We start from the raw sequence: 12,507 nt of genomic DNA, 5'->3' as shown, positions 1-12,507 counted from the left end.
AGATCAATAAATAGATAAAGATACAAATATATAGATTAGATTTGTCTATAATATATTTAGATTATGTCTGAGATATATTTCATTCAACTACTTCCATTAATTATGTTCCATTTATAATTCCTAATTATTAATGTTGTCCTAAAATTGCCAAATGGTTTCTTTTTAACTTGCCACTTGATTTAACCACAATGCATACTACCCTCCTTTTACTATAATATAGATATAGATGAAATGGATTTCTTGTTTTTTTCTTAGTTATCTTTTTTTATCTTTTATTTTTATTTAAATCAAACGAACTAACAAGGATATATAATATAATGCAACAAATATACAACATAATAATGTGGAAGGATAAATATAACATGTGAAAATTAAAACACGGACAACTTGATGCACTAAGCTCCCGCTATGTGCGGAGTCCAGGAAGAGTCGGATCACAAGGGTCTATTGTACATAGCCTTACCCTGCATTTCTGCAAAATACTATTTTCACGCCTCAAACCCGTGACTTCCTTGTCATATGCATGCAACTTTACCTGTTACACCAAAACTCCCAATTCAATATGTGAAAACAACTTAGTGTAAAACTGGATGATGCGACTATAAACGACATCGTAAATTCGAACAAAGTACTGTTGAGTGAGGAATGTACTAATACTGCTGCGCGTTTGTGATCCCGCGAAAATTTTGATTTTACTTTAAGAAAAAAAAGAAAAAGAAATTACAAATTTGAAAGAGACGCATATATTACACGGGCACAATTTAAGCACTCACACGAAATGCACTTTCAGAATTCCTTTAAACGGTTCATTTTTATTTCAACAATTCTTTGTTCAGGCTTCTGTGTTTTCGAGTTCTACGCCTTTGCTGATTATATAAAAGGTCCATTCTCTCTCTCTTTTGGTTTAGTTATATATTGTCTTGAATCTATTTGATAAAATGTCTGAATGAAGTAACTTAATGTGTATCTGTTTGACACTGTTCGTGTATTTAGTTAGATGGCATTCACATTGATTTCATGTTCAATTTTGATTAACTCCATTATGTTAAGTGATTTCGTGCCTGTTGAATCATTAATCCAGTGTTAAATTTCGTTTAAAATAAAAGAGAGAATATAAAATGGTAGAAATGGATGTTGGGTCTGTTATTTATCTTAAGTTTCCAGCATATTGATTATTGTAGTGTTACTTGTGTGAATCGATTTGGTGAAAATGAAAAGGAAATTTGCGCTTAAGATGGTTCTTGTTAATTTTATTTTCATCACTTGGATCACTAGAAGAATGCTTAGGCCCGTCAACAGATTGGGTAGGTAACTCTACGCGACTTGATTGCTTATGTGCTTGCATGGAAATTTCTTGTATTCATTCGAAGGGAATGCCCCGATTTCTTTATAATGTACTAATAAGGCCGTCCGTTCAAGACCTGAGATGTCGGGTGCATGGAGGATAGTGCAGGGTTTCTATTTTTCTTTTGTTTTATCTTTGGAATGTAATTATAAGTATTTTTCATCATTTTTTCCTCTTTTGTGCATGCTTGCATTTGTTTGGTTTCAATCCCGTATAAAAACTAATGAGATCAAGTAAGTTACCGTATACACGACTAGAGGGGTGCCTAATAACTAAACCTCCTAACCTGATCTCTGATTTGCAAACTAGTTTTCGAATTAAATAGTTCGAATGGGTTTCAATCAAGAAGAATTCGAAGTTTTCAAAAGGTTCGCAAAGTTATCAAACACACTTAGCTAACAATTCTCATTTATAAGTTGGGCAACTCCAAATTATTTTTTCGAAACCTTTTTCAGTTACTCCCTCCGGTCCACAATAAGTAATTTTTTGGATTTTTTTTTTGTGGTCCAAAATAAGTGATTTTTCCAGATTTCAAGAATGAATTAATTCTTTTTTTCCTACACTGCCCTTGGAGTAAATAGTGTTGTGGTAGGAGTGTTTATGTGAAGAAATAGTAAAGGTTAATATGGTCAATTTCATTGCTAATTAATGTTAAAAGGTGAATTTCTTAATCTGTGTGAAAACAACCAAAAAATCACTTATTGTGGACCGGAGGGAGTATCAAATAGTCGCAGCATTTCATCTCCCTCGAAGAAAGGGGATGCAACTCGTATTAGAAAGTGACGAGCCTCATGGCCTATGGCTATCTGATTGTTCCATAATCCATATCGGTGCCCACAAATGCCAATTTATACTTGTCATTTGTTGCTTTTCTCGGATAATGAAAACAGAAACTTTTTTTTTTGGTCAAGGTATAGACAACTTGTTCAGAGACGATAAAATGGGTACAAATGAGTTAAAGGAGGCTTTAATCTTTCTCTGCAAAGGAGAACTCTGGAGAATGGCTGTTCTTTGGACTCCCTCTCTCATCATTTCCTACTTGCATCTGTTTTCCCAAAGCCTCTTCTTGCGGAAATCCAAATTCTATGATCGTTCTTCACCATCACTGCCTACAACATCATCTAATCCTGCTATTGCTTCTATCAGAAAGCCTATCTGCATAATTACAGGTGTAAGTGACCTGTTGGTTTTTTTGATTCTTTTAGTTTATGTTGGTAGTTCTGTGTGATTCTAATCCAACCTATGTCACATTGACTATGCCAATGTCATATTGACTGTTCATTTGCCTGTGTATCCATTTTGAATGGTATATGACTTATGCTTCACATTACCATCCGCATCTTGCTCTTATTAGTGTTTACTTTACTAATCATTTTTTTTAATCAAGTAAATAAATTTCTCTAATTTACTATCATTTACAGGCCACATCTGGTTTGGGTGCTGCAGCTGCATTTGCCCTTGCTAAAGAAGGCTATTACATTGTTCTTGGTGGGCTTCTTGATGCATGCTTCCTCGATATGATTTTTAAAAAAAAATGAACTTCCGCTCTAATTTTATTTGTACTTATTTATTGAAAGTGCCACATCCTGATTTGGTTAATAGATCAAATGTGTGCCTATCATGAGTACTACACGGCTAACTTGCAAATCTAAGAATCTGCTTAGGAGAATACAAATGTTGTGTATTGATCTTGATTATGTAAGGCAAGGTGAAAATGTTACCCTCTCATTTTGCTTTCACATATTTATCATAGGACCTATAGCTATTTTACGTCTTCCGTTATATTCAGAGGGCGCTGCAGCTTCAGAATCCGCCTTCGTTTACCACATAATCAGGAAAAACCCATGTGAATTGTGAAGTATAGTGAGTGGATTTGCTTCATCTGATAGAGTGAAAAAGGCTTTTTTGTTGTTGTTGTTGTTTGGGGGGGGGGGGGGGGAAGTACCTTTGGTGTAAGGTAAAGAACCTGCTTTAGATAATTGAATCTTCACACAGGGATTGATCATTGTTAAAATGTTAACAACTTCATTGTATAAGGAGATAGTTTAGCTATTTATGGCTTTTTGATGATAAGCTGTTTGCCAAAGAAATTTGGGAAGAAACTGGTTTCCAATGTAGGATGTAGATGATGTCACTTTACAGTTGTGAGGTAATCAGGTTCCTTTTTCCTATATCTTTTTACTTTCTTCTCGTTTTAGACCAGGAACCTTCTTGTTGTTAATTTTTAGTATCTTCATGCCACTCGAAATGGCAACTTGCTTTTCTGGTGATTTTAGTGAATTGTTATTTACAGTATCAGAAATCAACTCAGCAGCTGGCTACTTTTGCAACTTGTCTTTTTTGTTTTATCATTCATGCTACTAAAATCTATATAGTCAGTAGTTTTTAATGAAGCTTCCACCTCCTAAGTTGATGCTAGTATGGTTTAACTTACCTCTGATACTGCAGCTGGAAGATCATTGCACTCGTTGTCAAAGGTACTGTAATGAGTCATTGGCCTTTATGCCTCATTCTGGTTTTGCTTTGATATGTATTGATTGTTCTTATTTGACAGATTGTGTCTGACATCCAAGAACAAATAGATGATGCTTGTGTAAAAGCTTTTGAGGTTGATTTGTCATCATACAAGTCAATCTTGAGCTTCACACGCTCCCTTCAACAGTGGTTGTTGGATTCAGATATGCATTGTTCTGTCCAGGTCCTAATAAATAATGCTGGAATCCTTGCGACATCATATAGAATCACTGCTGAACGATGTGATCAGTAAACCACCTAAACCTTTATACATTGCTTTTCTTCATTCTGGCTAATTATCCTTGCAATAGGTTGGCTAGCATTCTTCTCAAGGAAAAACTACAAGCTTATGCAAAACTATCTTTATTTTTGTGAAAAACTATCTTTTGCTAATCCTTGCATTAATGGAATAGAGCAAATCTTACAGAGATATGAAACATAATTTGGAAAATCACTTTTAATCGGTAATATTTATCCCAACTTGACTTATCAGATAAGCAGTGAATAGTAGTGTGTTCTTGCATTTTAGATAATTTTGCATGGAATCAACACCCTCCACTTGCCTTTAACGTGCAAGCAACTGTGCATCTTGCCTTAATTTTGTTGGAGAAATCTTTAATTAGTATCTTACCAGACTTCCATATTTCATTGCTAATCCATCTGGAGGATTGGAAAAATTGTAGCGGTTCATCTTAGTCATTTGCGGAGTTCTTTCATTTAAAAGAGGTGACAAGCGTAGGAACCTTGTCACTTCACTATGAGAAGATCTCTTACTTGTGTGCATTTGCTTTCCATTTCTGCATGATAGGATCCTGCATTGGTGATTCACATGGCAAACTTGGCTACCTGTATAACTGTCTCTCTCCCCCCCCCCCTTTCTGCTATAGGATTGCAATAATCTTGAAACTTTTATCTTATCAAAAAAAAAAAAAGGATTGCAATAATCTTGAGAAACATAAATTATGTGCTAATCGACATTCTTATCGTCTTGCAGGATGATGTCAACTAATTATCTTGGTCCATTTTGTCTTACAAAACTGCTTTTGCCGCTTCTAGAACAGAGTCCTATCCCTTCTCGTGTTGTTAATGTTACATCATTCACGCATCGGAATGGTAAGTATAATTCCTATCCTATCAGTAGTATGTACACTCGATTTTCATCAGCATCATGGACACTCGATCTTTAAATAGAAAAGGTGTTGGCTTGTGTCTGAAGCGTTCACTTAAACTGCTCTTGTGCATTGTTATGTTGCTTCATATGCCCATCTATCGTAATATCTTCGACATTCTTCATTTTATTTCCTCTACTCTATATTCTTCAGTGTTAGAACTGCTGTCATTCTGTCATTTTGAAGTTTTTTAGCTGATTAACAACTCAGCCTTAGAGATCTCAGGATGAAGGTTGCCTGAGATAGTGAGCTAGATTATAATAGATTCTTCATAGCTAAATCAACAGAAGCCAATCAAAAGCAGTTTGTGCTAATAAACTCTCTGCTGAAAATGCTTCTTATATCCTGTTTCGGTTATCTTTTCTCCTGAAATATATTACAATGGAAATACATGAGGGTGCCTTTTTTATTTATTTAAATAACAATTGAAGTGGAGCTGCATTTTGTTTCTTTGAATGCTCTTTCGGTTGTTATTGGTGAACTTACAGATATGAGTGTAATTTGGCATTTTCTACTTTTGGTCGATAGTGTCTAGCATGGAGGTCACCGGAGAAACAATATCTGGGAAGTATTTTTCAAAATTAAGTTCCTACCCATTTGCTCATGTATATGAGTATTCTAAATGTAAGTTGAATTTGCCAAATTAAACTAAGCTTGGCTACCCTAGAGCTCATTGGCACCTAAAAACTCTGGCCACTTCTCTTGCAGTATGCCTTCTGCTCTTGACATATGAGCTTCATCGACGAGTTGGTCTGGTGGAGAAATCTCAGAATGTCTCTGTCATGTATGTTTATGTTCTCCTTTATCAAGCAAATGTTATGTTCTCTTTGTCACCTCCTTAGTCATTATGCTTATTAATTTTATTCTATACCTTTCAAGAATGTCTTTTGTTTATTAAGGTAAAACTTATCTTTTGTGTTGGTTTGTAGAGGTTAATGCATACTTATCCCTATGGTGTCACCTGCTTGTTCGTTGCCAGTTACTTAGAAGCTAAATTATAGGCTAATTCTTCTTTCATTGTTTATGCATATGTTAGAGTGAAAATTGAGCTTTCTGAGGTGTAATATGACAGTTGCTCAAAAACGATAGCATGTAGTTGTATGTGATCTGATTGATCGTCTTGAGTAAAGTGGTTTTAGAGCAAAGAGCATGTGAAAGAAAATTGCTCTCGGCTATGTTAATCTATTTTCAGCCTCTCTATCTAAGTGGAGACTGTAACTGTATAACACGTGGGGCGTGTTAGAATGTAAAGAAGTTATTGCATGCCTTTCAATCAGAAGCAAGCATTGGATAATGGATATACAGTGAGAACTGCTGAATGTGGGAAACAGGGAAATGTTTGTTATTTTCAACTTTTTAGCTTCTAAGGTTTCTTTCTAACTTATTATCTGTCTTTCTTTAGTAAATTGGCTCATTTAACCCTAACAGATCAAAGAGCTCTTTAGATGTCTTAATTGATGTATTTTTGTTTTTTTGGGATAAGAGTCTTAAGTGGTGATTTTATTTGCCTGAACACTTGTATTTTGATTTCTGGAATGATGAAGTGCTGTAGATCCTGGAGTAGTGAAAACCAACATTATGCGAGAAATTCCTTCATGCCTCTCATGGTTGGCGTTTTCCATTTTGAAACTTTTGGGGCTTTTGCAATCTCCTGAAGTAGGAGTCCGCTCTGTTCTTGATGCAGTACATGCACCACCAGTGAGTCTGTTCCTCTATCATCTGTTTTGTCATATGCATCAGTTGGCTCTTAATTCTTCTCTTCATTTCTTTGATTTGATTTCCTGTTTGGTCAATGTCTGCAATTTTCTGATAGAATCTGAAGAAAAAGTTCTTTGCAACATGCTTCCTTGTGAAATTTGGCTAAAATACTTGTGGTGTTGATGGATTTCCCTCATATAGTATTTTTAATGAAGAACATTCTCCTATGAATAAGTTCTGCTAAGGTCAAACAGCAATTCGGATTGACAAATCATGTGGATTAAATGTTCTTGGCTATTCCTCATGCTTTGATGACTACCAGGAAACCTCAGGAGTATACTTCTTTGGAGGAAATGGTAGAACTCTAAGATCTTCTCAGCTTTCTTACAACTCCAAACTTGCAAAGGATCTTTGGGATGCATCGTCTCAAATTCATCTTGAGTTTCAGCTTGCTTCCCAAGGTACAACTTGACCAGAGACCTTAGAGTGGCAACTTTCGTCAAGGATGTATGAAGCATGACCTTGATGTTTCATTGAGTTCCTTCCCAAGTCCTATTATGTTACTAGTTATTAAAGTTAGGCAAATATGTGGCCATTATTACTTTTTAGTATATATTCCTCAATATTCTTCATTGTTTACTTTATATATACTTACTTTAACCAACTATACTACTGAACTCGAACTACCGATACTTGGTTGTAATGTAGTCATTGATAAGTTCCAAACAAGCCTGTTAAACCTTGGTCAAGTGAGCCTCTTTCCCCTCTTAAAGCTAGATTTTGTAGTAATCTTGAATGTCTTAATGCCTCAAAACACAGCACTTGTACCTCTTTGGTCACTTTTGAATCCAAGATGCATTTGATAGGTAATACATATGATTTCCTCTTGAGAGGTTGCACAATAATTAATCTGTCCTGTGAGTTTGTATTCTTCTTTGTTATACCATCACACTAGGAAACTTATGAAATACTAATGAAGTGGTAAGTGACGGATGGTATGCCATTGTAGGGAACTTGGAGTATACAATTAGATGAACTATTTCAAGGTCAAGCCTCAAAGGTTAGTGATTTTACTTGTAAGTTGTGTGTGTCTCTGTCGCTGTGTGTGCGCGCGCTTGTGCATGTGTCTCTCTGTCACTCTGTGTAGGTGTTTTGCTGTGTGTTTAGAAACAAATATTGAAGATAAACTAAAGGCCCTTTGTAGAGATTTTTAACATCCCTCATCAGTAGTCTTTTCTTTCTCTCTAAAAGAGGGGTAGTTGGCCTATTAATCTTGAAATTCAAAGTTTTGAAAAGCCATATCCATCTTTTATTCATTCATCCAAAATCTAGCTACTCTGTTGTATTTATAATCAGGGTGGCACAACTCGAGTGCATGTTCTTTTTCTAGAATATTTAAAATTTCGTGTTGAATACAAGTTGCAAAAATTAGAAACAAATAGCTTCCTGGTGAAAGATGTTAGTTAGAAAGCACGTTACGAAGTTTCATGAAATTTTATTTTAAAAAATTTCTAAAAATTAAAAACAGAACAAATTTAAAAAATAGAACAAAAAATAATACTAGTAGAATACAAGTAAACTGCCTATTATTGAAATGGGGTCCTCTCTTTCTCTAGATGTGTTTGTGAACGCACGCCTGATTATGACAGGTTAAAATGATCATAGAACTACTAGGTTCACTAGTCTAAAATTAAACTTTAAATGGTAGGAAATTACGAAAATAGGCATTAATAAATAAACTTCTCCTGAAAAAAAGAGAGGATATTTACACAAATAGCTGGTAGGAGTCGTTTACTTTTCCTATATGATCATTATACATAAGTTATACATTGATTATACACATAATTATATACTCCATATATGATATATTTGCCGGCTATTTTTAGTTTAAGAGATTGGGTGGGAAGATATTTAGATTAATTCTTCAAAAAATGCAAGAATCTGACTATGATGCTTTTGTTTGTTTATTAGTCAAATATCTGAACTAGACAAGATTAAGAGCCATTTTTTTCGGTGGAGACTTGAGGTCAAGAGTACTTCAACTGGGACTAAGAAATGAGAAAGATATGTGAATGGTCCTGCATCTGCAAATAAGCACATGCACCAAAACTAAGGAAGAAGAAAGCCAGGTTCCTTATTGAAGAGTGGAAATCACGCTCTGATAAAAGGTACCAAAAATTCTCTATTTTATACTGAAATAAGAATTTCTGATAAGGCTGAAAGACGTAAAAAAAGGCAGCACGGTGCACGAAGTATCTCTTGTTTACGCGGGGTTCGGGGGAAGGGCTGCATTCCGAGGGGGTGTCAGGGTGTGATGTATGCAGTCTACCTTGATGCAAGCTTCAGTGGCTGATTCCGCGACTCTAACCAGTGATCTACAAGTCACACGGAGACAACTTTATCATTGCTCCAACCTAGAAAAAATAGAAAAATATGACAAACAATAAAAGATAAAAAATGCTAAGAAAAGAAATTATATGTGCTAAGCTATTGATAAAGACAAAATGGAAGTAGCATTATTTTTGTCCCAACTTCCAAACTATGCTTTGCATCCTCAATTCAAGTTCTAGTACTGTAAGCTTTACAAGTGATTTAATTTGTTTATATAAAACCTAAACATATCGAGGTTGATTATCACTTCGTTTAAGAGAATGTCACTCGAGATGAAATAATCGATGATAAATTGGAAGTGTATGATCATTTCATCTACAAACTTAAATTGTTAGAGAGAGTACACTTTTATTTTTAGTTATGTTTTCAACTAGCCTCATGTGCGGACTTGATTCTCTTTTATGGGCCAAGCTTGTAGAAATTCTTCTCGAACTCAGGATTTGTGTCTATTCTGATACCATATTAAAATGTGTAACCTCTAAAAGTTTAAGCTGTTAATGAGTATACACTTTTATTTATTTAGTTATGTTTTCAATAATATTCAACCAATTCCAACATTGATTATCTTGCCTCATTCAACATTAGTCCTCGCTGCATTGTCATCTCTATCGAGAAGGGACTCTGAGTAGGAGTATTGGAAGTTGCTTCGCAGTATTCTTTGATAAAACCTTGCAAGCTATTTATGCGGGCTTTACCCAAAAAAACGCATGTACAACATGTGGGAATTTGGAAGAATATACTATTAAGATTACTCTAAGCTGCTCCTTGTTCCAAAGCTGATGCTCGTAGAAATTCTTTAGTAACTTCTCATGAATTTCCCCCATCCAATGCAATGACAAAGAGGAAGAAAGAGAAAGTCACCCAAAGAAAAGAAAAGAAAGATGAAGAACAATTCATCATAAGCAAGGCATACAAAAAGTAAAACATGACATGACATGAACAATATGTCTGTTTTATTTCTATGTAATTGTGTTCGACTACGCAAGACGTTAAGAAAAATAAGAGTGATTTTTAAAACTAACGGTCCTAAACATTTCTTGACAAGTCATTGGCAATAAGAACATATCATTAAGGGTAAAATAAAAATTTAAAAGTTTAAAAGTTTTTTAATATAAGAATGTGTTATTCTTTGCGAGACAAAATTGAGAAAAAAGTGCCAAATACAATGAAATGGATAATGAAATATTCTTCGTTTTAAGAAAATAAATGAATTAAAGTCCAATAAATTTTCTTAAATTCAAGTAATCTTTTCGTAGGAGTTTGCCCCGATTCAATTTTCAATCCTAATTTTAACAAAAAAGAATTATGTTATAAAACTTCAAGCTCAAAGAAAAAGTTGTTTAACTTTTCAAACAACAATAATGTCGCGTAAAGTGCAAGAGACAAAGTAAGTGGTTTCTGTACTAGAGATTTGCTTACTTGTAAATTTCAAGGAAACTATTTTGAACTTCTCCGATCAGATGAAGCAATCACATCAACGAGTTAATTGAAGTTGATGATAAGGTAAAATATTTTCTCGTTTTAATTTATTTGATGTAATTTGACTGAATATGAAGTTTAAGAAATAAATAAAGACAGTTGAAACTTATAGTCGTAAACGTGCAATAATATTTGTGGGCGTATATAATGGCATCATTGAAGTTTAAAATTAAAGTGTTTTCAAATATATAATATATATTTTTTTTTGAATGGACAAATAAGAAAAGAATATCATATTAACAGAAAAAACAGATTTTCATGATATTAACAAGAAGAGTAATTGCTTCTCTCATGTTTTGTTGTCCTATTGTGAAGTAGTAATTTCTCAAACTAAAGCTCTAAAATACAATTAAATTTCTTATTTTGCAGTTTGCACCAAAAGTCAGGAAGATGGGTCGATGATTATGTGATACTTTGATCTTAAATTTTCTTAATTAACTTTCTTCAGCCGTTAAATGCTAATTAAAATACTCAGCTTGCTTGCAAAATGTTGTCGGAGGGACTAAATCCACAATAAATTAATCAAATTACCTTTTCGGACATAGAGTACATTACATTAAGAACTCCTTTCTTTCATTTTTTTGGGTTAATTATATAAAGGGACTGGAGGGAGGAAATAGGAACAATGGGATCGGAGTAGAAGTGTAGAACCCCGCACAACTAAGTGGGGATTTCACCTGTATCACTACACTATAGGTTTTGGGAATGTTTTGGTGGTGACATATATGAGCTATGTGTTTCCTTTGATATATAAAGGGGAGCCCGGTGAACTAAGCTCAGTCCGGAGAATGGCCGGATCACAAGCAAGGGCGGATCTATGTGTAAGGGATGGGGTGGTACGCCATCCGTAAGGTTTGACCGAGACTATGCAATAGTATATATAGATGCATGTATATATAGAAGGAATGTATATAAATAATTTAAGTGGCACCCCCAGTAACAAAATGATTCAAGTTGCCACTGGAAAGGCACTGTCATTTCCACCCCTGCGGCGGGAGATCGAGTCCAGCTTGGCACAAATATTTTTAGAAGCCTTTCTTGGTGCATTTAACCGCTTCAAATTCCTTTGTTTCTTTTTTTTTTTTTTCGTTTTAAAATTTCTTTTCTCCCTTTTTTACTTTAAACATTAAATATAAAATATATAAAAACAAATTCTTTCACAAATTTATTTTTTCCTCGTGAAAAAAAATCCCCACTATTGTGCTTTCCCAACTCCTCCATAATTTATGAATAGATGATAAAAAAATTAATTTTTTTTCTCCAGGAGCACAACTTCGTAAATCTATTTGCCGAAACCAAAAAATATAAATGGAAATCTTTGAATAAGTTATGGTTCTAATCAAGGATGAAAGTTTATTTTGTTATCAAAATGCTCTAAAGTAGGACAATTGTATATAATATCGAGTGAGCTTAATTTTTATAAAAAATAGTAAATTGAATAATGTCTGTAAGCTTACTTCTGTTTTAATATTTAGACTTATTAGTATAAGTTTTTGCCTTGAGTATCCAAATATAAATTGACAACGAGCTTTTTTCTTGTATAAAATGCATACTCCAGTTGAATCTTATGTTTTTTTTCAAGTTATTATAATTATTACATTTTTTTGCTTGATTGATTTGTCTTTATTAACCTTAAAAATGAATAACCCGAATCCAAATAAACCAAACCAATTAAATTTATACCCTATTTAAATAATATAAATTGTAACATGGCTATGTTCAAAATTTGTGGCACCCGAAGCCTCTAAATCCTGGATCCGCCTCTGACCACAAGGATTTATTGTACGCAGTCTTATCCTGCATTTTTATAAATGTATTTAGTGAGAATTGATCCTTATACCTCTTAATAAATAAACTCAACATTTAACCAATTGCACCATTCAAACTTTCGTTTTCCTTTGATATATATGG

General features: G+C 34.1%; 1 protein-coding gene across 3 annotated transcripts; it reads left to right on the top strand.

The window, feature by feature from the left end:
• Window positions 1-560: 560 nt before the first annotated feature.
• Window positions 561-9,657, top strand: LOC107773944 (uncharacterized). 3 transcript variants are annotated; one of them, XM_075222437.1, is made up of 12 exons: window positions 564-881; window positions 2,257-2,516; window positions 2,767-2,833; window positions 3,794-3,822; window positions 3,900-4,108; window positions 4,854-4,972; window positions 5,557-5,652; window positions 5,737-5,812; window positions 6,573-6,726; window positions 7,049-7,187; window positions 7,736-7,786; window positions 8,698-9,657. In XM_075222437.1, exons 1-11 carry the CDS (start codon window positions 779-781, stop codon window positions 7,759-7,761), a joined length of 1,278 nt encoding a protein of 425 aa, XP_075078538.1. In that variant the 5' UTR covers window positions 564-778; the 3' UTR covers window positions 7,762-7,786; window positions 8,698-9,657. The 3 variants fall into 3 exon arrangements, with proteins under 3 accessions (XP_075078540.1, XP_075078538.1, XP_075078539.1); XM_075222438.1 differs by having other exon boundaries at window positions 565-881; window positions 2,263-2,516; XM_075222439.1 differs by lacking the exons at window positions 7,736-7,786; window positions 8,698-9,657 and having other exon boundaries at window positions 561-881; window positions 6,842-7,192.
• The last annotated feature ends 2,850 nt before the right edge of the window (window positions 9,658-12,507 follow it).

Source organism: Nicotiana tabacum, chromosome 10, assembly GCF_000715075.1.
Source record: "Nicotiana tabacum cultivar K326 chromosome 10, ASM71507v2, whole genome shotgun sequence".
Taxonomy (NCBI): domain Eukaryota; kingdom Viridiplantae; phylum Streptophyta; class Magnoliopsida; order Solanales; family Solanaceae; genus Nicotiana; species Nicotiana tabacum.
This window is presented reverse-complemented; position numbering and strand designations above follow the sequence as displayed.